Genomic DNA, 27266 nt, shown 5'->3' on the forward strand with positions numbered 1-27266 from the left:
CAGTGATGGTGGAGCACCACTTCTCCAGGTAAAATGATAAAAGTCATGGTGGTCAGATTTCCTCAAAGATAAATGGCAAATCATTGGCAGAGAATAAAAATTCAAGTCAGAAAAATTACAAGGAATGAGTAGAAAAGTAGCATGGTACAGGTAGAAAGAAAACCAGCCTGAAACTCAGGGGAACCAAATCCAAAAGTAGCTCCAAAAGGAGCTCAAAAAAATTCTCAGCAGTCCTCTAGGTCTTTGTTTTCTCATTGGCAAAATGAAGAAATTAGATTTGATCAGCTTGCCTCCAGAATACTCACTATTTCTATTTTATTTAATATGTCGATTGCTTGCTTCCTTAGATATGGGGAGAAACATTTTTTTGAGACCAAGTCTCGCTCTTGTTGCCCAGGCTGGAGTGCAGTGGTGCCATCTTGGCTCAATGCAACCTCCACCTCCCAGGTTCAAACCATTCTCCTGCCTCAGCCTCCTGGCTAATTTTATATTTTTAGTAGAGACGGGGTTTCACCATGTTGGCCAGGCTGGTCTTGAACTCCCAACCTCAGGTGATCAACCTGCTTCAGCCTCCCAAAGTGTTAGGATTACAGGCGTGAGCCAGCGCGCCTGGCCGGGGAGAAAATTTTAACTTTGAAAATCTCTTCAAGACAAATCTGAGAGCTCTCCTTAATTAAAAACTCATAGTAATTAATAATAATGTTACAAGGTATTCTTTGATGAAAAATAATTAGCAGTACATTTAGGATATTACAGTTTATGATGTACTTTAGCATGCATTACCACATATGATCCTCAAAATAAAATTTAGAGTATTACAGAAACTTCTCTGAGGTCTTGACAGATGTAATAAGACCCAAGTGCCAAGACCCAAACCCATGTGTCTAACTCCAAATTCTCAATGAGTATTGAGGTACTTATTCCAGTATGTCGGTATTCATATAAATTAGGAAGAAGAAAAAAAATAACAACAGCAAAGAGTTCAGCTAATTAAAGGTCTGAGTGGCAGTACCATTAAATAAATTCAGATATGGGTGTACATGCAGAAATAAATTCAGAAATAAATTCATTACATTTATTATAAATAAAGTCTTCTCCCAAATTGTTTCACTTACAAATTATTATTTTTTTAAAATATGTTATGGTCATGTGATTTACAAGTTGGGATAAACACGGCTTGAGGCCCCCTCCCCTCTCATCTGGGTAGCTTATAGGGAGATGTTTCTCTCTGAAATGTAACAGGACATGCATTGTCATTGTATCATTTTTCACGTACAAAGACAGTATTCGTGTCTTTTACCTTAGAAGCAATCTTACCTTAGAAGGCCCAGTAGTTTGCAATAAGTAGTGAATCATCATCAAGCTTCCTTATGTATTAGTCTTGACAGATATGTTTAATTACTTCCTATTCTATCACCTATGGCTATTCCCAGTACTCCTCTAGGTCTTTGTTTTCTCATTGGTAAAATGAGGAAGTTGGATTTCACTGGCTTGCCTCCATGATTCTATCATGGAGAATCATGATAAAACAAAAAAATAACGAAGATGAAACTCTCAGGTTCAAATATTTTTACAATAATTCCTACAGTAATTTATTGGCAATAAAGACAAGTTGAGAGGCAAAATTAGACCCATGAAGAAACCTATAATATAGATTTAAATATGTAAAACTGTATTACCTTGACACAAACTTCAAAACGATTTTATGATTTAAAAAAAAAAAAAGCTGCACAATTTTTGAAATCTTCACTAAAGGATTAAACATTTGTATAAAGGTATGTCAGTATTCCAGTCGTTATTATATTTAAACTGCCCAATAGATACATGATATATACACACATTAGGGTATGACAGAATAAGCACACTTCTTACATTAACCAAGAAAATTTTATATTCAAATTCTTAACCACTTTCTGTTTGTAATCAGAGACTAAGTTTTATTGCATATTGTTCTATATGTCATTAAAAATATATCAAGATATTTCTCAAATCTAGATGGTTGCTAACTGAAATGATATTGTCAAACAAGCACATTTGGTCTTGATGAAAAGGAATGATATATGTTTCTCTAATACTTAAGAATGCAACCTCAGTTATCGGACATCTTATGGCAATGTCAGCTGGGGCATATCCCACAAAAACTTCACATTCTAAAAAAGCATTATAACAACAGATGCAGACTTGGTATCCCTCATCCAAATTGCTGGGGATGGACTAGAAGTGTTTCAAATATCAATTTTTTTCAGATTTTGGAATATTTGCATCTGCATAGTAAGGTATCTTGGGGAATGGGACACAGGTCTTACTATGAGATTTATTTATGTTTCATATATACATTATACACATAACCTGAAGGTAATTTTACAGAACATTTTTGATATGGTTTGGCTGTGTCCCCACTCAAATCTCATCTTGAATTGTACTCCTGTAATTTCCATGTGTTGTGGGAGGGACCCAGTGGGAGATAATTTGAATCGTGGGGGGGGTTCCCCCATACTATTCTCATGGTAGTGATTAAGTCTCACAAAATCTGATGGTTTTATCAGGGGTTTCCACTTTTGCATCTTCCTCATTTTCTCTTGCAACCACCATGTAAGAAGTGCCTTTTGACTCCTGCCATGATTCTGAGGCCTCCTCAGCCATGTGGAACTGTAAGTCCAATTAAACCTCTTTTTCTTCCCAGTCTCGGGTATGTCTTTATCAGCAGCGTGAAAACGGACTAATAACAGTACAGTGGTACCGGGAGTGAGGTTGCTGAAATGAAACCCAAAAATGTGGAAGCAACTTTGGAACTGGGTATGAGGCAGAGGCTGGAAGAGTTTGGAGGACTCAGAAGAAGACAGGAAAATGTAGGACAGTTTGGAACCACCTAGAGACTTGTTCAATGGCTTTGGCAAAAAAGTTGACAGTGATATGAACAATAAGGTCTAGGCTGAGGTGGTCTCAGATGGAGATGAGGAACTTGTTGGGAACTAGAGCAAAGGTGACTCGTTATGTTTTAGCAAAGAGACTGGTGGCATTTTGCCCCTGCCCTAGAGATCTTTGGAACTTTGAGATGATTTAGGGTATCTGGTGGAAGAAATTTCTAAGCAGCAAAGCATTCAAAAGGTAACTTGGGTGCTGTTGAAAGCATTCCATTTTAAAAGGGAAACAGAGCAAAAATGTTCAGAAAATTTGCAGCCTGACGAAGCAGTAGAAAAGAAGAACCCATTGTTTGAGGAGAAATTCAGGCTGGCTGCAGAAATTTGCATAAGTAACAAGGATCTGAATGTTAATCCCCAAGACAATGGGGAAAATGTCTCTAGAGCATGTCATAGGTCTTCATGGCAGCCACTCCCATCACAGGCCAGGAAGTCTAGGAGGAAAAAATGGTTTTGTGGGCTGGGCTCAGGGTCATTATGCTGTGTGCAGCTTAAGAACTTGGTGCCCTGTATCCCAACTGTCCCAGAGCTGGTCATGGTGCACATTTAATATAATTTTGTGCACAAAACAACATCTGTGTTAAGTATTTATGTTTGGAAGTTTCCACTTGTGTCACATTGGCACTCAAACTTTTCTAATTTTGGAGCATTTCTAGATTTCAGATTTTTGGATTAGGGATGCTCAACCTGTACTGATATTTCATTTCACCACTGTGATGTTAGTTGCACTATAAATCAGTAACTGCACCTATTTCAGCAGAATTTATAAAAACCAAGTATGTACATCATGTTTTTTATCATGTTTTAAGAAGATGTAACACCATAAGTTGAGCTTAAAACTATTATTTTTTTATTTTGTAATACTGCATTTAAGGAGAGACTTCATTTTTTCCAGTGTATAAATGAGTAAAATGTATTTAGTATTATTAAGTTGGTTATACTGACAAGAGATCATGCTTATTAGGTATTTTGTTAATAGAAGTATAAATTTCATGCATATTCAGTATGCCAAAAAAATTCAACTAATACGAGTGAAATATCAAAAAATAAAAACAAACCACATACCTCCTCCTTTTGTCCTGAATAAGCTGAAGTTCTATTAGGCCAAATATGGAGTAAAAGGCAAACTGCACTAAGGTAAGGTACCAGCCATAGGACTTAAAACCCTCCACTGAAAATATTAATTCCTGTCAAAAGACACATGAACACTGTTAAGTCCAAGGCAGCACATTAATTTCCTAAAAATAAATTCTTACAAACACAACATTTTTAAAGAAACCAAGCCCCACCTCCAACAACAAAAAAATGTAAATTAGAGAGGTCAGAAGCTCTTTCATATTGATAATGTTATTTTTTGAAATTCTTGTGCCATAGATGATATAAACCTTCTTTTAGAGGAAATGGTTAATTTGCCTAAACATATTATAAAGTAATATTTATTATCAATTATTAATAAGCCATTCTTAACAAGTCACTAAGAGGTATTCCAATAGTTATCTGGTTTTTTTAATTGAATAAATCAAATTGATCAATAAATCAAATTGAATAAATGAAGTGTATGTATGAATATGCATACATCTATTAAAAAATACTTCATTACCAAACCCCATTTTCTCTGAACTATTTTGATATGTAATTATATGTAACAGTAGCAATGTCAGTTTTCACAAAATGAAAGTGGTTAAGTTATAAACATAATTAGCAGGGGTTTGTGTAACTTAAAAAAACTTTGCATAAACCAATTATAAACTAAAATACCTGATTATTTAGAGAAAATGTATTTAATGAGACTTACAGGGCAAATTTCAAATTCATTTTCCATTGCAATGGCTAACTCTGTTCCCAAGCTATTTTGGTAACACTGGTATACTGAAGAAAAAAAGGTTTCTGAAATGTTTCTCAACAAGAAATTCTAATCTCTATTTTTAATTGTTCTTCATTGTGGCATCTCAAGTTTTATATCACCTACTAGTGGAATATCAGTTATTATAACTATTTAAATTTGTAATTCGTTTTTGTTTTACATTAACATTCTTCATTGCATTCTTGCAAGCTAGCTAACTAAAAAAGTCACAATTCCATGTTCACTTACATTTCCCTTGATATTTCATCTCTACAAGACAATGAAAAAGAATACAATTTTTAAATTCACTAACTTTTTAGTATTAAAGAATACTGGAAATATTATCTGTGTTTTAAGAAAATACATCATTTTCCTTTCCTTGAATTACAAAGGCTTTCTCTTGTTATAGGAAAATATCCACGAATTAAATGACCATTAATAAAATTAGAACCCATTCCAACATCCTGTTTTCACTAGCCCGGATCCTCACCCATCCAGCCCATGTCTTTGAAGGTCAGAAATTTGCTCCTGGCCAAAGGTATACAACTTCTCCAAATATAATGTAAATATGAGACAAATTGTTGCAGTGTTAGAAATGTTTTGTGCCAGCAAAAAATCACAGAACAGTAAGATTCTGGCAAAGTTAGAAGACAAAGCAAGTAAGAATGAGAATATAAGAGGTGTTTAAAAAAGAAATAATTCAAATATTATAGGATTAAAGAGATACCTTTAGAAAACCATAAAATATCCTGATATATTTTTGCAAGAATGATCTTTTATTATCGAGCTCCAAGAATCGAGTAAACTACACTATCATTCAATAATGTTCCAAGATATCAATCAGTACTTGAATCATTTATTTCTCCTGGAAACACATGGTTGCAATTATTACCTACATTTTGTTAAATATTTAAAAATTAATTTTCATAATTACAATTTTTCAAGGTAGTCTCTACATGTGTCTCCTCCCCACTTAAAATATTTAACTCTTGAATTTTGATCTGTTTTCTGTTTTAAGAAGCTCTTTTCTACTACTATACTAAAAAATTCAAATTTATGAATCAGCCAGTATCCTGTAAGTGACTATCTCGGGCAAAACTAGTAAGTGCCCATACTGACTGCAATTATTATAAATAATTAACATATTACAAACATATAACTTTTTTACCTGTAAATACCCATAAATTAGGTAAAATACAAAAACTCCAGCAACACATATGAAAAACTGAGTAAGTTTGTTAAACTTGCTGAGATTCATGCCAAGCACCACGATGTCATCAATTGACTTGATGTGTGGTGACATTGTTTGGGTTTTGGATGGCACAGTGATAGAAATATATTTCCTGGAATTGTTGAACTTGAGATCCATTGTTATTTTGCTGCATTCAATGCTTTCAGAGTTATCTTTGTTGGTTTCCTCAACTCTTTTGTTCTGTATGTCTCTTGCTTGCTGTGTCAAGTCCTAGAGAAAGAAATAAGCAAGTAAAAGAAAACATTTAGATGATAAAGTTTAATCCTCCAAATAATATTCCAAATCATACTTAAAAATTATACAAATGTCTGCTTCTCTCTGGATATTAGTATATTAATTCCTGTATTCTAGGTTTCAAACCACCAAAAACAATATGCCTACAATCTTTAAACAATTTGTCTACCGCTGATAAAGATTAGTACATCACTAAACTGAATATAAACCATACTTATTTCCACGGTAACAAAAGCTAGTATTTCATCAAAGAACACGCCTTTGCGTCTATATATATAGTTGATGCATAACATCTTCAACATTAAAGTCGATCTTTATTTGTAGAAGAGTAAAAACTAAGTAATTCTCCTTTAAATACTAAGACAATTCTAAGATATGTTTGCCAATGACATTTAAAAAATAAACTAAAAAAACAAAGGCTGGGTGTGGTGGCTCATGCCTGTAATCCCAACATTTTGGGAGGCTGAAGCAGAGAGATTGCTTGAGACCAGGAGTTCAAGACCAGCCTGGGCAACATAGCAAGACCCTCTCTCTACACAATAAAATAAAATCAAAAAATTAGCTGGGTATGGTGGTGCACACCTGTAGTCCTAGGTACTCAGGAGGCTGAGGCAGGAGGATCACTTGAGTCCAGGAGTTTGAGGCTGCAGTAATCTATGATGACACCACTGCACTCCAGCCTGGGCGACAGAGCCAGACCCTGTCTCTAGAAAACAAATGAAAAAAAAAAAAAAACCCCAAAACTAAGGTCCTTAAAAAGCTAGATTTATCACAAACTACAGAAAGCACAATATGCTTCAGCAGTAGCATCTCTTAGGTTAAAAAATATTTTCTTCCTCTGGAGCAAACCATTTTAATTTAATTTACATTCTTCTGGGATGTAAAAGGCTGGAGAAAATATGTCATTTTTTGTCAGTCTAAAAAAAGTTATGAAGCCACCAATTTCTCTTTGGATTTATAAAAACTGAAAATATGAACTCCATGTAAAGACTGAGGAAAGACTGAAGAATTATGACAAAGTACAGAACAAACCTATGTAAAATAAGTTATTTTCTTAGAAACGACTCATCTATTTTTAATTCCAGTGGGAACAAAAATTTAAACTCTGCAGCATAAAGAGAAATAAGAATAATTTTGACAGTGTTTTCCTTTGGTAATTTTTTTTTTTAAACTGTTACCAAGATGGTTTAAAATGGCCAAAATTAGAGTTGCCTCTTCATGATCACTTCTAGTTTGCTAATTTACAGAGGTTAACCAGGTCATCCTTAGGAATTAAAGGAGGGGTCAAGGATCTGAATACCACTTGTAACTAAAAACACGCAGTCACCACAACATTTTATAGGGCATCTGCCATATTCCTAAATAGAAAAGTAATTTCATGAAGTTTACTGCGTTCCTCTTGTTTATTCTTCGCTTTCCTTTGTTCTTGCTACCCACATTATGTTTCAATCACTGTCATTTGTAAGACTTTTTATGTAATCTCGCAGGACATCTTTAAGATGTGACTTTCTTTTAAAACCATGCTTTAAATTACCTCTCCTAAATATGTGGTCAAATCTGTGCTCGAATCTACATTCAAAACGAAGAGATGAAAACCTTAACAATTTACTCTTTTCTCTGTGTGGGCATGGATATAGAGTACCATTCAAATAAACCCGGCCTCACATAGGTTTCTAAGTTTGCTCTCCCACCACTCTCAATAAAGTCGTAAACCACCCATGTTTCATTCCTGAAATACACCAGGGACTTTCAAACACCCCTGCCTTCTGCTCATGACGTCCTTTCAGTCTGAGGTCTTCTTAAGGTCAGGTTTGGAAGTTCAGCTTTAATATCCTCTCCTTTGTGACACCATCACTAATCCCCCCAGTTATTAGAAAACAGAACTTGAAAGGCAAGATTCAAATCTTATTTATCTCTGTGTCCTTGATACCTGGCATATACTCTGACGTGATATTCAGATGAACCAAATAAACTGATCCTTCCTATTGATACCCTCAAACTTCAGCTTGTAGTCACTCACCTTCTGCTTGGGTATGATTTTTGAAATGGATGGTGGTACTGGCAAACTTTATCAGTAAAACTGAAAATATTATAGAAAAAGAGTGGGGAAATTTACAAACAATGCTTATATATTTACACATACATACAGAATAAATAAAACTAGAAAATATCTTTCCTGCTTTTATTGGCATCAAAACATTTCTCCAGAAGGTCACGCTCTCCCAAAGTCACCTTCTTCTGAGATGTTTGTAATTTAGAAAACTGCCAAGCATATTGTAATGACTCAATACAATTATAGGTAATAGTATAAGAAAGCAGTATAACACAATGCTTTCCCCATGCTTTGGAATTTTGACAGATATGAGTTCAAGTTCTGGCTTTGCTACTTATTAGCTGAGAAGCCTTGGGCAAATCGCTTAACTTTTCTGAGCTTTAGGTTCTGTACCTTCAAAAGTGGGAGGAGTTAAAAATGTGCCTATCACAGGATTTTGGTTAGGACTGTATGAAATGAATGTAACATTGCCTGGCATATGACAGTACAAAAGTGTGTTAGCTGTCATCCTTCAACTTTTTAGAAATATTGCTAGGGTGATACGGTGTGCTCAAGATGACTCACCCCTTTGATGTGCAGCTGGAAATACAGACCTGAATTTCCAAGGCTGCCTTCTCTCCTGAGATCCAGAGTTCTATGTCTAAATGCTTCTTTGATACCTCCACTCATAAGCTCTGCTGGCACCTCATATTTAAAATGGCCAAAGCTGATTATTTTCCTCTCAAAACAAATCTACTGTTGGTTCCTATATTCCCAATCTCACTTAACAGTACCTAGTATGAAACACAAGCTAAAAATCTGGGAGTTATCTTAACAATCTTTGCTTTTCCTCAAGTTCCATACTTTGCCAAGATTCCTGTTAACTCTACATCTATAACTATATCTAAAATCTGTTTTGGACCCTACTCCATCAGGCAGCCATTTTCTCTTGCCTAGATTACTAGACAGTTCATAATCAATTTTTCCCTTTCTGACCCATCTGTCGCATGGCTCAACGTGAAGTCTGATCGTGCTGCATCCATGAATAAGGCCTCGAAGTTAAAAACAAGTTGATGTCCTGGACCCTAATATCATATTATACTTATTTTTCAAATTCCTAAATTATAATGGTATAGCTTTTTTGTTTTTATACTTGTTTCTCCTAAAAGTCTATGAAATCCTTAAGGCAAGAGGTATCTTCATATGATGTTCTAGCACATAACAAAAATGTAAGATTAAGTGAAGGACTCTACCGCTCTTTAGCAAGCACCATTTATTTATTTATTTATTTATTTATTTATTTAATTTATTTATTTATTTATTTATTTTGGGACGGAGTCTCCCTCATCGCCCAGGCTGGAGTACAGTGGCGCAATCTCGACTCACTGCAACTTCCTCCTCCCGGGTTCATGCCATTCTCCTGCCTCAGCCTCCCGAGCAGCTGGGACTACAGGCACCCGCCACCACGCCCGGCTAATTTTTTGTATTTTAAGTAGAGACGGGGTTTCACCGTGTTAGCCAGGATGGTCTTGATCTCCTGACCTCGTGATCCGCCCGCCTCAGCCTCCTAAAGTGCTGGGATTACAGGAGTGAGCCACCGCGCCCAGTCAGCAAGCAACATTTATTTAATCAACATTATTCAGCTCCTTTCCAACACTTTACCACTTCTAACACACTTCTTGGCAACTTTATGTGCTGCAGATCTAGGCCACATGTGCAGAATGAAATCTCTCTAGCACTGTCTTTTCTACATGTGTGCCAAAATACCGACATCGCTACTGAAACTCCCCACAAAACATTTGAAATGAACATGAAAATAAATTTGCTTTTCCTCTGCTTGAGGCATCAGTCTCATAAAACTTGCCCACCAAAGCCTTGCATTTAGAATGCTGTTTTATTAATAACATCACTAGTGAGAAAGTGTGACTGATGAAGACCGCTGATATCTAATAACTGGGATCATTGGGGAATGTTTGCCATATCCCTTCCACTTCAAACATTAATGATTGATATTAACCATCATCTAAAAAAAAAAAATGGCCAAACTCCTTGTGGTGCAGGGGCCAAAAATGAAGCATGGAATTAAAATTAGTTTTCAGACTAAATGATCAAGATTGTGCTCTGCTTTTGAAGCTCACAGTAATCCTTGAAACTAAAAAATATATATACATATATTAAAAAATCACAGGTGTGTATCATTGCCTGAGACCTCTTCCTAAATTCAACAGATAATCAACTTCAACTGCTAAAATGGAATAAAAAGGTACCCTTTCCGGCATACAATGTGATTTAAAAATTAAAATTAGTGATAATGTTGAGTTACAATGACCTATTGAAGTCACAATTATTTCAGTTTTTGAGTTTTCCAATCTGAAGGACAAAAGTCCCACACCAAACAAGGTAGAATATGGAAAAAAAATGTCATTACGGTGTCATTAACCTGAAAAAACGTCATTTTAACTATATTTTGCCACGCTCAACGTTACAAATAAAAGAATCTTACCATGCCATTATGCCTTGATTAACTGCGCTCCGGAATCAATCATGGCCTATGGTGTACGATTATAAAACAGAAAAAAACAAAGTTCCATCTCATTTCTTTGTACAAAGGTGGAGAAACCCTGTGCTAATTTTTGAAGACTATTCTTTTTTTCTCTTCCCAAGAGAAAAAGATAACACTAGGACTTAATCTATATATTAAGTAATTACGTAAAAATAACGCTGTCTAAATTATTTTGAAATGCTGGCTCTCTTCCAAGTTCCAAACTATCTCAATTTGCTTAGAAAAACGCTTAATTAAAAAACAGTTCTAGCCTTCTGATATCCTAATGTAGAAAAATGCAGATACTCAACACTTAAGATTTTGTTAGCACACCAAATCATTCCATCTTTTACTTTCAATATTCCTTAACAAATAATAAAAAGACGGGAGAGGAAATTCAGTTGCAAAGACTGGAGGAAACCTGCAGAACTTCTAGTGGAAGTTTATGCCATAAATTTAATAGCCCAGCCAGAACAATCACATTCTACAGAAAGCCAAATGCAGATAAGGGTATCTTGGAGTGCCCCTACTTAATAAACACGGAACCAGGAAATAGTTAACTGCAAAGACAGTCTAGAGGTATCCAGGTGACTGACAGTTCTCCAGAGACCCCCGATAACAGCGTAAAAGACCCCTTGAGGTCACCTCACCCCTGCGAGTCCACGGATTGGGATCTGAGGGAGGTCTCGCCAGCCCGAGGGCGAGAAACGGGCGAGGAGGTACAGATGCTCCTCCCTGGAAACCGCCCGGCTGGTTTCCGCTCTTTAAAAAAAGGGAGTCACCCGTTCCTTCCATCCCGACCTCATCCACTCCTCTAATGCTCCTTGGCTGAATGAGGAAGATGGACAGTGTCAAGGTTTTCTGGAGGAGAGGAGATCTGGGTCCCAAACACAGGAAAGGCCCCGAGGGCACGCGTACCCCAAGGCCGGTATGTCACCCGGAAGGGTGACCGCAGCCTGGGTAGCGCCTCAGCCAGACGGAGCATCTCCCCCTCCCCAGGTCCGTCGCCATCACCTCCTCTTCCTCCTCCTCCTCTCCCACTCCTGCACTTTCCACCTCGGCGGTCGCCTCCCCGGAAACCACTCTCAACTCCGGCGCCCGCGGGACACTTCCGCCTATGTGTCCCTGCGCGCGTGCGCAGACGCGTGGCCCCGCCTCCCGACGGGCCTGTGGCCGCCGCCGGCGTGCGCGCCGTTACCTCCCGCGCAGGCTCTATCGGGTAGAGACGCAAGGCAGGCACTGCCAAGGTGGCCCGGCGGTGCGAGGGTCACCTTTCAGCCCTTACCTCTACCCGCTGAAATGGAGTAGGGCGGTGAGCGCCGATCTGCTGGAGAATCTCGTTATCCCATCGGTGCTCTGCCTGCTGCTGGCCTCCAAGCCTCTGAAGTCCCCCGGATTTCAGCTGCCGGCTACCCCCGAGCCCGTGGTGCCCACGAGTGGCGACTTTACGTCAGCGGCCCTGGGCTGAGATTTGAGAACGCGACCAAGTGGAGAATGTTGGAGCCAGTTTTCAAAATCCTTGACTTCCTTATTCTTGCTACTTGATGTAAATGAGATACGGCAAAGTCACAGTACCTGTTTTTATGTTTTTGCCGGATTCATAGGGGCTTCTCCGGTGAAGATGGGCCGAAGTAAAGCTTGTGTTGCTTCTGACGTTCTTACTCATCCTGTAGCTGCAGCAACTGTGGTCCTTGCAACCTCATAAAAATGTTGCCAGCATTGTTTTGATAGTGCTGCTTAATTCTTGGAAGGTAAATCTCAAAGCTTGAGGACCAGCCATCAAAATTTTTGTAAACGTTTTCCCCGCATTTAGGGCCACATCTGTCACTACTGAGATGTAATAATGTAAAATCCAAGACGGTTTGGGGATGAGCCGTTTTCAGAGAACACTTAAGGCAAATATTACTGTAACGAAGATGGACAATTTTTGAAAGCATGCCTTGGATACCAGAAAGGGATAAATTGGATTAATATATATGTTAGAATCCAGTCAGTTATGTACAACTTTTAAAATTTTATAGGCACTCTTCAGAAAGGGTAACGTTTGTGTCTTGTATTGGGATTGAGAGTTTGTAATAAAACAAGGCACCTACTTTGGTGGTGAGAAAAAAAGGTCTGGGTAGACATTTTCATTTAATACTTGCCAACCTTGTTAGGCTGGTGGTAGCAACATTTAGGAATGTTGAAATTGAGGCTTAGAGAACTTAAATTTCCTCAAGAGATAGTAAATGACAAAATCTTTCGGTGATGCCATATCGTCACTGTATAATGTGGATTTAGTACTACTGTTAGCCATTTATATGATGGTTATTTATCAAGCCTCTATTAAATGGGCATATGTATAGGTCATATTCATAAGCTATGCGTATGAGCTTCCTGTCCTGAAGAAATTAGGGGTTTCCATGAGAAAGTAAATGGCAGTATAAAACAACTTAAGGTCCAAGAGGTGGTACAAGGTACCATCTGCTCATGCCTGGACCACTGCTGTAGCTGTGAGCATAGCTTTCTACATTCCCTTTATTTCTCTACATAGTTGCCTTCAGCAGCTAGAGTGATCCCGTTAGAACTTGAATATGCCACTCCTCTGTGCAGAACCTTTTAGTGGCTTACCAGCGCATTAAAGTTCAAAATTCTTATTCTGACTTTTAAGACTGAACTTGTTCTTGAGGGGTCACATTCAAGCTACACTGCGGAGCTTTTCTAATTGTCTCCAAGCACAGCAAGCGTCAGTGCTTTGTAGCTGTTGTTCCTTCTGCATGGAACACTGCCCTCTCAGATGTCCACAGAGCTTGCGTCCTCATTGTTTTCCAGTCACTGCTCAAATGTCACCTGGCTCTTCTCTGACTACCATGGCAGTGAAATACTTTTACATGTCAAATGTGAAATGTACGAGAGACTATCTGGAGTAGTACTTATTACGAGTAGGTGTTTAATAAATATCGACTCTCTTATGATACTTCTCATTTACTCCTCTGATAACCATGTGGTAAAAAAAAAAAAGGCTTGCAGCTATGAATTGGTTTTTTACTGATTGATTGATTGATTGATTGAGGCAGAGGCTCACTCTGTTGCTCAGGCTGGAGTGCAGTGGAGCTTCTCAGCTCGCTGCAACCTCTGCCTTCTGGGTTCAAGTGATTCTCCTGTCTCAGCCTCCCAAGTAGCTGGGATTATAGGCGCCTGTCACCATGCCCAGCTCATTTTTGTATTTTTAGTAGAGATGGGGTTTCACCATATTGGCCAGGCTGGTCTCAAACTCCTGACCTCAAGTGATCCACCCGCTCGGCCTCCCAAAGTGCTGGGATTATAGGTGTGAGCCACCGCGCCTGGCCCTAGGAATTGGTTTTAAATTTTTAAGAAATTAATAATCCTGTCGTGTCAGAAACCTTTGGTGTCGTGACTCACATCTTCTGAGCATCACCTCTCATTTCTGACTTGGTTGTGGGGGGGCAGTTTCATGCAGTCTTCCACATTCTTCTCCCTGACAGCTTCTCCTCTCCCACATTTACCAGGCCTCTTTGCTTTCTTCCCTGAGGTTCTTCGGACTTCACAGATTCCAGCAGTAGCTCTCTCAGCTCCTGCCCTGCACAGTTTTGAAGTGCTGGTAAGTCAACACATCTGGGGCCCTTCAACCAAGGGGTGACAGTCGCTGATGGATAAATTCTCCTGCTTCTTACGCTTGAGCAAGATAGTTTTGTAGGCCATTCTGTGTGTTTTTCAAAAAGTCCTAGTGAAATTGAATTCCGGTTTCTCACAACAGCAACTTCAATAACGCATTCTTGTATTGTGTCTATATTCTCCCTTCCGTTCTCTCATTGTTTCTCACTAGGATCACATCCCAAATTACCTGTCCCCACATAAGTAGTTGTCTCAGGTTTTGAGGGAAACCAAGCTAAGAAATTTGATGTAATAAGAAAGTCTAGAATGCAGCTCCTCAGAACTCAGAACTGGAAGTGGGTTTCTTTGCAGTCAGAAGACGACAAGGACTTTCTTAATGATATTAAGGGGAGGACATGTGCATGACCTAACAATTAAGGCTCTTTGTTACTAAAGCTGATATGACTACTGCCTCTTTGGATGTCTAGCCCATCAGCAGCAAAGATTGATGGTAAATTCCATAAGGAGAGCAGACAGTTGCTCGACTGATTACACAAAAGTCCTTCCTTCCTGGAGAGAGTCGTGGTTTGTACTTACGGAACTGACACTTCTCTTGATATGACTGGTCTTGTTCACGGTGCTTCTGCCAATGCCATTATCTAATAGAGTTACAAACACATGATTGACTGACTTTTTTTCTTTCTTCCTCCCTCCCTCCCTCTCTCGCTCCCTCTTTCTTTTCTCTTTTCTCTCTCTCTTTCTTTCTCTCTCTCTCTCTTCCCCTCCCTCCTTCCCTTCCTCCCTCGTTCCCTCCTTCCCTCCCTCCCTTCCTTCCTTCCTTCCTTCCTTGACACAGAGGCTCACTCTGTTGCCCAGGCTGGAGTGCAGTGGTGCAATCTTAGTTCACTGCAACCTCTGCCTCCCAGGTTCAAGGCATTCTCCTGCCTCAGCCTCCCGAGTAGCTGGAATTACAAGCGCCCGCCACCACACCTGGCTAATTTTTTTATATTTTTGGTAGAGACACAGTTTCACCATGGTGGCCAGGCTGGTTGTGAACTCCTGACCTCAAGTGATCTGCCCACCTCAGCCTCCTAAAATGGTGCAATTACAGGCGTGAGCCACCACACGCAGCCCAAACACATGATTTTCTGAAGTATTGCCTCCAATTGAAGGATACACTTTATGGTAAAAGAAGTGTGACAATGACACATGACCATGGGATTCCACTGCTCCTACCGTATATTGTGTCAACTGGAGGCAATTGGCCTGATAGAACAGTGACATTGTTTTGTGAACATCAGCAAGTCTCCTGTTCAGGAACAGTGCTCAGATAGGGTTGAGATGCCATCACTCATGATACACACACACACACACACACACACACACACACACCCCTGGCCCTTGGAAAGTTTGGTGGAATTAACACCCCCAGGCAATGATCCACCAATGGGGAATGGGCAGCTGTGGATAAATGCCTGCCTTCCATTTCCCAGGGGCAATTTTTGGGATGTGTTTTTTATGTATTTTAGGATGTCCTAGATAATCAAGTCCTGTGATTTGTGGAAGAGAGAAAGAGAAACCAACAGTAGAGACTTAGAAGAAGCAGCTATTGACATAGGATGGGTCCAGGAATGTACAGTCTTCTAAAAGCCAGCTGAAGACACTGTTTAAAGGAGGAAGGAGTGATCAACAATGTCATTCGTGTCAATTGGTGTTACTTAGTCATGTGTCTGTGAAGAATCATCTTGCATAGTTAAGCCTCAGGTTTTAGTGTCAGATTAAATTTAAATCCTTGCACCACCCCTTACTCTTAGAGTGTCTTTGTACAAATTGCTTAAATTCTCTAAGTCTCAATCTCCCCATCTGTGAAATGGGAATGACAGTAGTATCTACGTGGTAAATTGTGGTGATGAGTAAGTGAAAGACGTTTAAAGATGGTTAAATGGTTAGTACAACACCTATTATTTGACAAACACTTAGTAAAAGTTAGCTATTAATATTCTTATTAATATCATCTACTATCATTGGAATCATCCATTTATATATAGTCATCAGTTGTTACTTTTCTAGCTCTTCCATAAGGAATAGGTTATATAGCATTTTCAAACTAGGAAGTTCATTGATAGATATATGGTTCCAGATGCACTGAGCAGAAAAACTAGTTTATTTGATTTTCATTAAATATCCATTTAACAAATACTTACTGAGCACTTATTCTGCATGCTACTGTGTATTGTAGATATGTGGATGACAAGACACATGGATCCCTGCCCTCACAAAGCTCACAGCCTTGTGTGGTGGAGATAATTAATTACACAAGTAATTACAGTGTGATTTGTGTTAATGATAAGGGAATTAACTACAGGATGCAATGGGAGCTATAGGCTGTGCTAATGAGGCTATGGTTATAGATTCAGTTCCCCTGTAGGTTGCTTGACTTCCAGGGCTATCAGCTTTTCTCTGCTGTCTCCTAAATGGATAGAGGTTCACAGAACTGGGCCACCTGGACACCAGCCCTGACTCCTCTTCTTTCCTAGTACTGATAATTTGCATGGGGCAAAATTCTTCATAAAGAGGTAGCATACGTAATGAGATGGAGAAATATTTTGCTCGTTTAACACCTGGCTTTTAAATCCCTTTTGGGTCAAAGTTTCTGTGTTTTGTTTTCTTTTTGTAAGAAGCAATTTGATTAGCTTCTTAGAAGATTATTCTTAAACTGCCTTCCATGGAGGGTTAGTCTTATTAACATGAAGTCCTTTTTACTTCCAGAACAGTGCTGTCTAATAGGAATATAATATAAGCCTTGGAGGCTACTTTAAATTTTCTGCTAGCTACATTAAAAAGGTGAAAAATGAGGCCGGGTATGGTGGCTTATGCCTCTAATCCCAGCACTTTGGAAGGCCAAGGCAGGTGGATCACTTGAGGTCAGGAGTTCAAGACCAGCCTGGCCAACATGGTGAAACCTCATCTCTACTAAAAATAAAAAAAATTAGCAGGGTGTGGTGGCGGATACCTGTAATCCCAGCTGCTCAGGAGGCTGAGGCAGGAGAATGGCTTGAACCAGCAAGGCAGAGGTTGCAGTGAGCTGAGACAACCTGGGCAACAGACTGAGTCTCTGTCTCACAAAACAAAACAAAAGGTGAAATTAATTTTAATAATATATTTATTTAACTCAGTCTAACCAAAATATTATCATTTCAACATGCAATCAATATAAAAAGTTGTTAATGAGATACCTTAACATCCTTTTTTTATACAAAATCTTGGAAATCCAGTGTGTATTTCACACTTCCAGCACATTTTGGTTTGGTCCAGCCACATTTCAAGTGCTCAGTAGCACATATGACTACTATCTACCACTCGGGACAATGGAATTTTAGAGCACTTTAATTCTTGTTCACCATTTGGAGGTGATGGAATTTAAAATGCTAGAGAAAATCCAGGCTGAGCGCACTGGCTCACATTGCCTGTAATCCCAGCACTTTGGAAGGTCAAGGCAGGCAGATCTCTTGAGTCCAGGAGTTCAAGACCAGTCTGGGTAACATGGCAAAACCCTGCCTCTAGAAAACAAACAAACAAACAAACAAACAAAACAAAAATTAGCTGAGTATGGTGGTGCATGCCCGTAGTCCCAGCTACTCAGGAGACTGAGGTGGGAGGATCCTTCGAGCTTGGGAGGTGGCGGTTGCAGTGATCCCAGATCACACCACTGCACTCCAGCCTGGGTGACAGAGTGAGACCCTGTCTCAAAAAAAAAAAAAAAAAAAAAAAAGGAAAGAAAGAACAAAAGAGAGAGAGAATAGAGAATAAAGAGAATCACCAGTGTGGTTTGGCTGAGAAGGGAGCTTTTGGGAGACTATAGGTTCTGTATCTAACTGGAGTCTTTAAGTTGTTTTATGGAGGCTGTGATTTATAATTCCAACACTTCATATTCTTAAAAAGCTTCAGTAAATCTGCATTGTTTGTTAATTCCCCAGCATAGGTGCATTATTTCAGATGAATTTAAAGAAGGCTAAATTCTGTGGCCAGGTGGGTGTGGAGTAAAAATAAAGATGGCTCGCAGGGACGCAGGGAAGTAGGAGCATAGGAGCGAGTGGGTGGGAGCTGCTATGGCCTGTTTTTACATAAGATAAGCGTTTAACTTCCCCCACTCCTCTACTGTGAAGTCTTGAAGGGTTTATGACACTAATTGTTCAACCTAAATAAACATTTATTAGGCCTGTTCTTTATGGCTGCAATTAGAACTTTTGAGAACCAGCTGCATTTTGCAACTTCGTTCTTTCTTGACTTCTGTACTACTGCACTGACTGGCTCTCCTACCTCACTGTTCCTTGTCCTGTCCTCAAAATGTTCATGTTTCAGTCTGGTTTCCTGATCTTTTGTATAAACTCCTCTTTAGGAAATCAATTTAATTTAAGATTACAGACTTGTTCCCAAGTTTATATCTGTGTAATTAACTACTCACCTATGCTTTATTCTCATTTTTCAGACTGCTTGTTAGACATTGGATGCAGTGATATAACCCTGTAGTCATCCTAAGTGTGAACTTGGTTTCTTTCACAAGGCAATAGTTTCCTTCCTCCTTTCTTTTCCTGTCAATAAAAGTCTCATTATTTGTTATCACTATTTCTTTTTTCCCATCCGTTCTAGAGTTTGAGTATCCCTTATATGAAATGTGTGGGACCAGAAGTGTTTCACAGATTTTAGATTTTTTTTTAAATTTTGAAATATTTACATATACATAATAAGATATCTTGAGGCTTGGGCCCAAGTCTAAATGCAAAATTCATTTATGCCTTATAAATACCTTGTACACATAGCCTGAAGGTAATTTTAAACAATATTTTTAATAACTTTGTACATGAAACGAAGTTTGTGTTAAGTACTTATGTGTGGAATTTCCCAGTTGTGATATTATGTCAGTGCTCGAAAGTTTTGGATTTTGGAGGAATTCAGATTTCAGATTTCTGAAAATATTAGGGATGTTTAACTTGTATTAGTACACTTTGGTCCATCTTGTGCATATAAGTAACTGTATTAGCTTTCTATTGCTGCTATAACAAATTACCACAAGCTTAGTGGCTTGAAAACAGCACAGTTTTTTAATTTTACAATTCTATAGGACAGAATTTCAAAGTGGGTCTTAGCTGGGTACAGTGGCTCATGCCTATAATCCTAGAGCTTTGGGAGGCTGAGGTGGGAGGATAGCTTGAGGACAAGAGTTTGAGACCAGCCTGAGTAACAGAGAGAGACCCCATCTGTACTAAATACATACATCCATATATTATATACAAACATAATGAGCCTCACTGGGATACAATCAAATGGTCAACAGTGCTGCATTCCTCTTGAAGCAGCTAAGTTGTCTGGGATATATACCCGGGGACTGTAGTCTCACACCAGGAAAATTTAGGACACAGACACTCACAAAGAGTTTAGGGGTGGAGGCTTAGTAGGCAGAAGAAAAGAGAACGAAAAACAGCTCTCTTATCTATAGAGAGGGTTCTTCCGAGCACAAAGGACCAACTGGCAGTGAATGTGCCAGATTTTATAGTCCGGCTGTGCCAGATTTTATAGTCCGGCTTGAGGAGGTGGTGTCTGATTTATGTAGGGCTCACAGATTGGTTCAATCAGGTATGATGTTTACATAGCACAAGGGGAAGGCTGGTTGCCCCACTGTAATCTTATTATGCAAATGAACTCTCCCCTTGGCCAGTGCCATCTTGTCTGCTCCTTACTGTACACAAGGCTGGCAGAGAAGGGTAGATGGAGCCGCCATCTTGAACATGTCACTAGTCCCTAGTTCCTGATGGCATTCACCCATGGAAGCTCTCAGCTTGCTTGTCTATTCTGTCTATGGCTCAACTTTACAGGCTGTTCTTTGTTAGAAAATGATTTGGGGCTGCTTTTCATTAAAAAGAAAAGCCTTACCGAGGACTCCCATACCCTTACTGTCTGCCTAAGTGATACCTTAACTCCTATATCACTTTCTAAGGGCTCTAGGGGAGAGTTCATATTCTTGCTTTCTCCATCTTCTAGAGGTTGTCCCCATTCCTTGGCTTGTTGTCCCCTTCCATTTTCAAAGCCAGCAAAGCTGTTTGAGTCTTTCTCACATGGCTTCAGTGTGTACTGACTTTTTCACCTCCTCTTATACATTTTAAAGATCCTTGTGATTATACTGGGGTCACTCAGATAATCCAGGATAATCTCCTTTTTTTTTAAAATTATACTTTAAGTTCTAGGGTACATGTGCACAATACGCAGGTTTGTTACGTAAGTATACATGTGCCATGTTGGTTTGCTGCACCCATTAACTCGTCATTTACATTAGGTATTTCTCCTAATGCTATCCCTCCCCCATCCTCCCACCCCACGACAGGCCCCAGTGTGTGATGTTCCCCTCCCTGTGTCCAAGTGTTCTCATTGTTCAATTCCCACCTATGAGGGAGAACATGTGGTGTTTAGTTTTCTGTCCTTGCAATAGTTTGCTGAGAATGATAGTTTCCAGCTTCATCCATGTCCCTACAAAGGACATGAACTCATCCTTTATTATGGCTGCATACTATTCCATGGTGTATATATGCCACATTTTCTTAATCCAGTCTATCATTGATGGACATTTGGATTGGTTTCAGGTCTTTGCTATTGTGAATAGTGATGCAGTAAACATATGTGTGCATATGTCTTTATAGTAGCGTGATTTATAATCCTTTGGGTATATACCCAGTAATGGGATGGCTGGGTCAAATGGTATTTCTGGTTCTAGATCCTTGAGGAATCACCACACTGTCTTCCACAATGGTTGAACTAATTTATACTCCCACCAACAGGGTAAAAGTGTTCCTGTTTCTCCGCATCTTCTCCAGCACCTGTTGTTTCCTGATTTGTTAATGATAGCCATTCTAACTGGTGTGAGATGGTATCTCATTGTGGTTTTGATTTGCATTTCTCTGATGGCGATGGCGAGTGATGATGAGCATTTTTTCAAGTGTCTGTTGGCTACATAAATGTCTTCTTTTGAAAAGTGTCTGTTCATATCCTTTGCCCACTTTTTGATGGAGTTGTTTGATTTTTTTCTTGTAAAGTTGTTTGAGTTCGTTGTAGGTTCTGGATATTAGCCCTTTGTCAGATGGGTAGATTGCAAAAAATTTCTCCCATTCTGTAGGTTGCCTGTTCACTCTGATGTGGTAGTTTCTTTTGCTGTGCAGAAGCTCTTTAGTTTAATTAGATCCCATTTGTCTATTTTGGCTTTTGTTGCCATTGCTTTTGGTGTTTTAGTCATGAAGCCCATGCACATGCCTATGTCCTGAACGATATTGCCTAGATTTTCTTCTAGAATTTTTATGGTTTTTATGTCTAACATTTAAGTCTTTAATGTATCTTGAATTAATTTTTGCATGAGGTGTAAGGAAGGGATCCAGTTTCAGCTTTCTACATATGGCTAGCCAGTTTTCCCAGCACCACTTATTAAATAGGGAATCCTTTCCCCATTGCTTGTTTTTGTGAGGTTTGTCAAAGATCAGATGGTTGTAGATGTGTGGTGTTATTTCTGAGGCCTCTGTTCTGTTCCATTGGTCTGTATCTCTGTTTTGGTACCAATACCATGCTGTTTTGGTTGTGGTAGCCTTGTAGTATAGTTTGAAGTCAGATAGCATGATGCCTCCAGCTTTGTTCTTTTTGAATGGGATTGTCTTGGCAATGCGGGCTCTTTTTTTGGTTCCATGTGAACTTTAAAGTAGTTTTTTCCAATTCTGTGAAGAAAGTCATTGGTAGCTTGATGGGGATGGCATTGAATCTATAAATTACCTTGGGCAGTATGGCCATTTTCACGATATTGATTCTTCCTATCCATGAGCATGGAATGTTCTTCCATTTGTTTGTGTCCTCTTTTATTTCATTGAGCAGTGATTTGTAGTTCTCCTTGAAGAGGTCCTTCATATCCCTTGTTGGATTCCTAAGTATTTGTGAATAGGAGTTCACTCATGATTTGGCTTTCTGTTAGTCTGTTATTGGTGTATAAGAATGCTTGTGATTTTTGCCATTGATTTTGTATCCTGAGACTTTGTTGAAGTTGCTTATCAGCTTAAGGAGATTTTGGGCTGAGACGATTGGGTTTTCTAAATGTACAATCATGTCATCTGCAAACAGGGACAATTTGACTTCCTCTTTTCCTAATTGAATACCCTTTATTTCTTGTCTGATTGGCTTGGCCAGAACTTCCAACACTATGTTGAATAGGAGTGGTGAGAGAGGGCATCCGGTCTTGTGCCAGTTTTCAAAGGGAATACTTCTAGTTTTTGCCCATTCAGTATGATATTGGCTGTGGGTTTGTCATAAATAGCTCTTATTATTTTGAGATACGTTCCATCAATACCTAGTTTATTGAGAGTTTTTAGCATGAAGGGCTGCTGAATTTTGTCAAAGGCCTTTTCTGCATCTATTGAGATAATCATATGGTTTTTGTCTCTGGTTCTGTTTATGTGATGGATTTCGTTTATTGATTTGCGTATGTTGAACCAGTCTTGCATCCCAGGGATGAATCTAACTTGATCTTGGTGGATAAACTTTTTGATGTGCTGCTGAATTTGGTTTGCCAGTGTTTTACTGAGGATTTTCGCTTTGATGTTCATCAGGGATATTAGTCCAAAATTCTCTTTTTTTTGTCGTATCTCTGCCAGGCTTTGGTATCAGGATGATGCTGGCCTCATAAAATGAGTTAGGGAGGATTCCCTCTTTTTCTATTGATTGGAATAGTTTCAGAAGGGATGGTACCAGCTTCTCTTTGTACCTCTGGTAGAATTCGGGTGTGAATCCATCTGGTCCTGGAATTTTTTTGGTTGATAGGCTATTAATTATTGCCTCAATTTCAGAGCCTGTTATTGGTCTATTCAGAGATTCAATTTCTTCCTGGTTTAGTCTTGGGAGGGTGTTTGTGTCCAGGACTTTATCCATTTCTTCTAGATTTTGTAGTATATTTGCATAGAGGTGTTTATAGTATTCTCTGATGGTAGTTTGTATTTCTGTGGGATCGGTGGTGATATCCCCTTTATCATTTTTTATTGCATCTATTTACTTCTTCTCTCTTTTCTTCTGTATTAGTCTTGCTAGTGGTCTATCAATTTTGTTGATCTTTTCAAAATACCAGCTCCTGGATTCGTTGATTTTTGGAAGGGGTTTTTGTGTCTCTATCTCCTTCAGTTCTGCTCTGATCTTAGTTATTTCTTGCCTTCTGCTAGCTTTTGAATTTGTTTGCTCCTGCTTCTCTAGTTCTTTTAATTGTGATGTTAGGATGTCGATTTTAGATGTTTCCTGCTTTCTCTTGTGGGCATTTAGTGCTATAAATTTCCCTCTACACACTTCTTTAATTGTGTCCCAGAGAGTCTGGTACGTTGTGTCTTTGTTCTCATTGGTTTCAAATAACATCTTTATTTCTGCCTTCTTTTTGTTATTTACCCAGTAGTCATTCAGCAGCAGGTTGTTCAATTTCCATGCAGTTGTGCAGTTTTGAGTGAGTTTCTTAATCTTGAGTTCTAATTTGATTGCACTGTGATCTGAGAGACAGTTTATTGTGATTTCTATTCTTTTACATTTGCTGAGGAGTGCTTTACTTCCAACTATGTGGTCAATTTTGGAATAAGTGCGATGTGGTGCTGAGAAGAATGTACATTCTCTTGATTTGGGGTGGAGAGTTCTGTAGGTGTCTATTAGGTCTGCTAATAGACCTGATAGACAGAGCTGAGTTCAAGTCCTCGGTATCCTTGTTAACTTTCTGTCTCATTGATCTGTCTAATATTGACAGTGGGGTGTTAAAATCTCCCACTATTATTGTGTGGGAATCTAAGTTTCTTTTTAGGTCTCTCAGGACTTGCTTTATGAATCTGGGTGCTCCTTTATTGGGTGCATATATGTTTAGGATAGTTAGCTTTTCTTGTTGAATTGATCCCTTTACCATTATGTAATGTCTTTCTTTGTCTCTTTTGATCTTTGTTGGTTTAAAGTCTGTTTTTTCAGAGTCTAGGTTTGCAACCCCTGGTTTTTTTTTTTGCTTTCCATTCACTTGGTAGATCTTCCTCCATCCCTTTATTTTGAGCCTATGTGTGTCTCTACACATGTTGAGTCTCCTGAATATAGCACACTGATGGGTCTTGACTCTTTATCCAATTTGCCAGTCTGTGTCTTTTAATTGGGGGCATTTAGCCCATTTACATTTAAAGTTAATATTGTTATGTGTTAATTTGATCCTCTCATTATGATTTTATCTGGTTATTTTGCCTGTTAGTTGATGCAGTTTCTTCCTAGCGTCAATGGTCTTTACAATTTGGCATGTTTTTGCAGTGACTGGTAACAGTTATTCCTTTCCATGTTTAGTGCTTCCTTCAGTATGCAGATGAACTGGGAAAGAGGGGGTTTATTTCTGTAACCAGGTATTGGGAGAAGGCCTGTAAGATATTGCCAGACCAACTCAAAATTATACAGTTTTCCAGAGCTTATATACCTTCTAAGCTATATGTCTACATGTAAGTGTACATTCATCTAAAAGTGATAAGTGATTAACTTCTTCAAATCTGTAACTAAGATCTGAGTCCTGAAGAGCTTCCTCTGGAGCCTCAGTACATTTACTTAATCTAAATGGGTCCAGATGCTGAGATGATTCCCTTATCTTGTCTCCTGCCAAATCATGGAGGTTTGGGGAGTTCCTTCAGAGCCCCAATAAACTTGTTTGTGGAGGCCTAGGGAGTTTCTTCAGACCCTCTAGTAAAACTTGTTTAATCTTAAATGGGTCCCGTTAAGAATTCCTCCGTTATCTCCTCACGCTTCAAGGCCCAGAACAGGCCTAGGCAAAACTCTTGATGGGCTTTCATTACATTCTAGCCTTTGTATAAGGGCACTGGCTGTCTCAGCTTTTAATATTTAACTTCATCACTCGGTCAGTGCTGAAACCGTTGTTATGGAGGCTTGCCTGTTCAGCCTTTATGAAGACCTGGCCTGCACAAGTTGATTGAAGCCCATCCATACATTTTGAGGCCCTGTTCCACTGGGGACCTCTGAGTTATCTCCTTTAAGGGTTGAGGAAGCTTGGATATTATTCTCCACCTCCTCCCATTGAATGAGGACTTTTTGTAAGTCTGTTAACTCCCCAACACTTTATTTCTACCCTTCCCCATGCCAGCAAGCAAATCTAGGAGAAAGCACCCAGGCAGAGGGTCAGTAGGATACCAGGGGCCCTCCTGTGGTTGAAGAACTCTCTGTTGATTGACTCATCACAGTGAATGAGATGCATGCTGTAGGGGAACTGTGGGGCATCTCAGTAAGCAAGTATTAGAACGAATTTACAGGATTTGTTCTCATGTCAGGAAACAAGGAAGAGGTTCTAGGAAGTGGGGATTTGCTCTGGGATTTTCTGTTGCCTGGAAACATAGATCATCCTATGGCTGGATATCTTTAGAATTCTTTCCTCTTCTTCTTTTTTTTTTTTTTTTTTTTTTTTTTTTTTTTTTTTTTTTTTTAGACGGAGTCTCGCTCTGTTCCCCAGGCTGGAGTGCAGTGGCGTGATCTTGGCTCACTACAACCTCTGCTTCCCGGGTTCAAGTGATTTTCCTGCCTTAGCCTCCCAAGTAGCTGGGATTACAGGCACGTGCCACCATGACCGGCTAATTTGTATATTTAGTAGAAATGGGGATTTCACCACGTTGGTCAGGGTGGTCTCGAACTCCTGACCTTGTGATCTGCCCACATCGTCCTCCCAAAATGCTGGGAATACAGGCTTGAGCCCTCATTCCCGGCCTAGAATTCTTAGCTTGAAGGAGAGAATAACAAAAGGAAACTACAACTGTAATTGGTAAGGAAGTACTTCTTACTTATATTAGCCCAGATAGAGAGATGTTTGTTCATTTTGGGAGTTTAGACAATGTTCTTATTTTTGTCTGAGTTCATACATGATCACCAAGTGGTCCTGCGTTTATTTTGATCCATCATTGTCATGGAGTGGACTTGTCCGCTGTTGGTGTTCTGTGAAACTGTTATGATCAACAGAAGGACACTGTGTCTTATTGGATAGTACCAGTCAAGCTCCCAGCTATCAGGAACTGCTTTTCTTTTTCTCACTACTGTGGTCATGTACTGGCATGGTGAGTGCCAAAACTAGTGAGACTTCTACAGTATCCCCTACTTTTCACTTTCTTCCGTTCTATAGACTGCTGCTGGGTAGGTATTGATACTTTTACAATATTTCTTTTACCATAGTTTTACCATGTGTATTAATTTTCATTAGTGCAAAACAAGTTACTGCAAACTTAGCAGCTTAAAACAACAACTATGAGCTCATAGTTTTGTAGAGGAGAGGTCTGGATATGGGTTGACTGGATTCTCTGCTCTGGGTCTCATAAAACTGGAATCAAGGTGTTGGCTAGGACTGTCATCTTATCTAGAGCCGAGAGTCTTTCTTCAAGCTCATTCAGGTTGTTAGGCAAATCCAATTCTTTGCAGTTATTGGATTGAAGTCCCTGTTTCCTTGCTGGCTGTTAGCTGAGGTGCCTCTCTCCGCTTCTGGAGGCTGCCTGTGATTCTTACCAAGTGGTTCACTCCGTGTACAAAGTCAGGTGTGTCAAAACCTTCTTGTGTTTCAAAACCCTGATTTTCTCTGTCTCTGGCTGCTAGACCCAGATCTAAAGGGCTCATGAGATTAAGTTAGGTCTACAAGGATAATCTCCCTTTTGATTAAGTCAAATCAACGGATTAGTAACCTTAATGATGTTGGAAAAATCCCTTTTGCCATATAATATCACATTTTAAACTCAGATTATTTCAAGTCATTCACATTTTTGCATTAATCAATAAAGCATTTATTG

The 27266-nt window shown here is 39.1% G+C and overlaps 2 protein-coding genes and 1 long non-coding RNA gene across 13 annotated transcripts in view; 1 reads left to right on the plus strand and 2 right to left on the minus strand.

Moving 5' to 3' along the window:
* BLOC1S5 (biogenesis of lysosomal organelles complex 1 subunit 5) overlaps positions 1–27266 on the minus strand; it is a 995078-nt gene that overhangs the window by 420745 nt on the left and 547067 nt on the right. The gene's annotated exons all lie outside the window — the stretch shown is intronic.
* SLC35B3 (solute carrier family 35 member B3) overlaps positions 1–27266 on the minus strand; it is a 309604-nt gene that overhangs the window by 12764 nt on the left and 269574 nt on the right. Inside the window, exons 2-5 of one of the 5 annotated variants that reach the window (XM_050787455.1) lie at positions 11839–11917; positions 10786–10831; positions 5933–6226; positions 3987–4108 (exon numbers count right to left, since the gene is read on the minus strand). In XM_050787455.1, the coding sequence (XP_050643412.1) occupies positions 3987–4108; positions 5933–6226; positions 10786–10788 (419 nt within the window). In that variant the 5' untranslated portion in view covers positions 10789–10831; positions 11839–11917. Of the gene's footprint in view, positions 1–3986; positions 4109–5932; positions 6227–6832; positions 10741–10785; positions 10832–11474; positions 11922–27266 lie in introns of those variants that run through there. The other 4 variants (XM_050787457.1, XM_050787456.1, XM_050787454.1 and 1 more) reach the window with 4 other exon arrangements.
* Positions 11990–27266, plus strand: part of LOC126952670 (uncharacterized) — a 334793-nt gene continuing 319516 nt past the window's right edge. For 6 of the 7 annotated variants that reach the window (XR_007724996.1, XR_007724995.1, XR_007724993.1 and 3 more), the window contains exons 1-2: positions 11990–12575; positions 14357–14425. This is a non-coding gene — a long non-coding RNA (uncharacterized LOC126952670). Of the gene's footprint in view, positions 12576–14333; positions 14426–27266 lie in introns of all 7 variants that reach the window. The other variant, XR_007724994.1, reaches the window with a different exon arrangement.

Source organism: Macaca thibetana, chromosome 4, assembly GCF_024542745.1.
Source record: "Macaca thibetana thibetana isolate TM-01 chromosome 4, ASM2454274v1, whole genome shotgun sequence".
In the NCBI taxonomy this organism is placed as follows: domain Eukaryota; kingdom Metazoa; phylum Chordata; class Mammalia; order Primates; family Cercopithecidae; genus Macaca; species Macaca thibetana.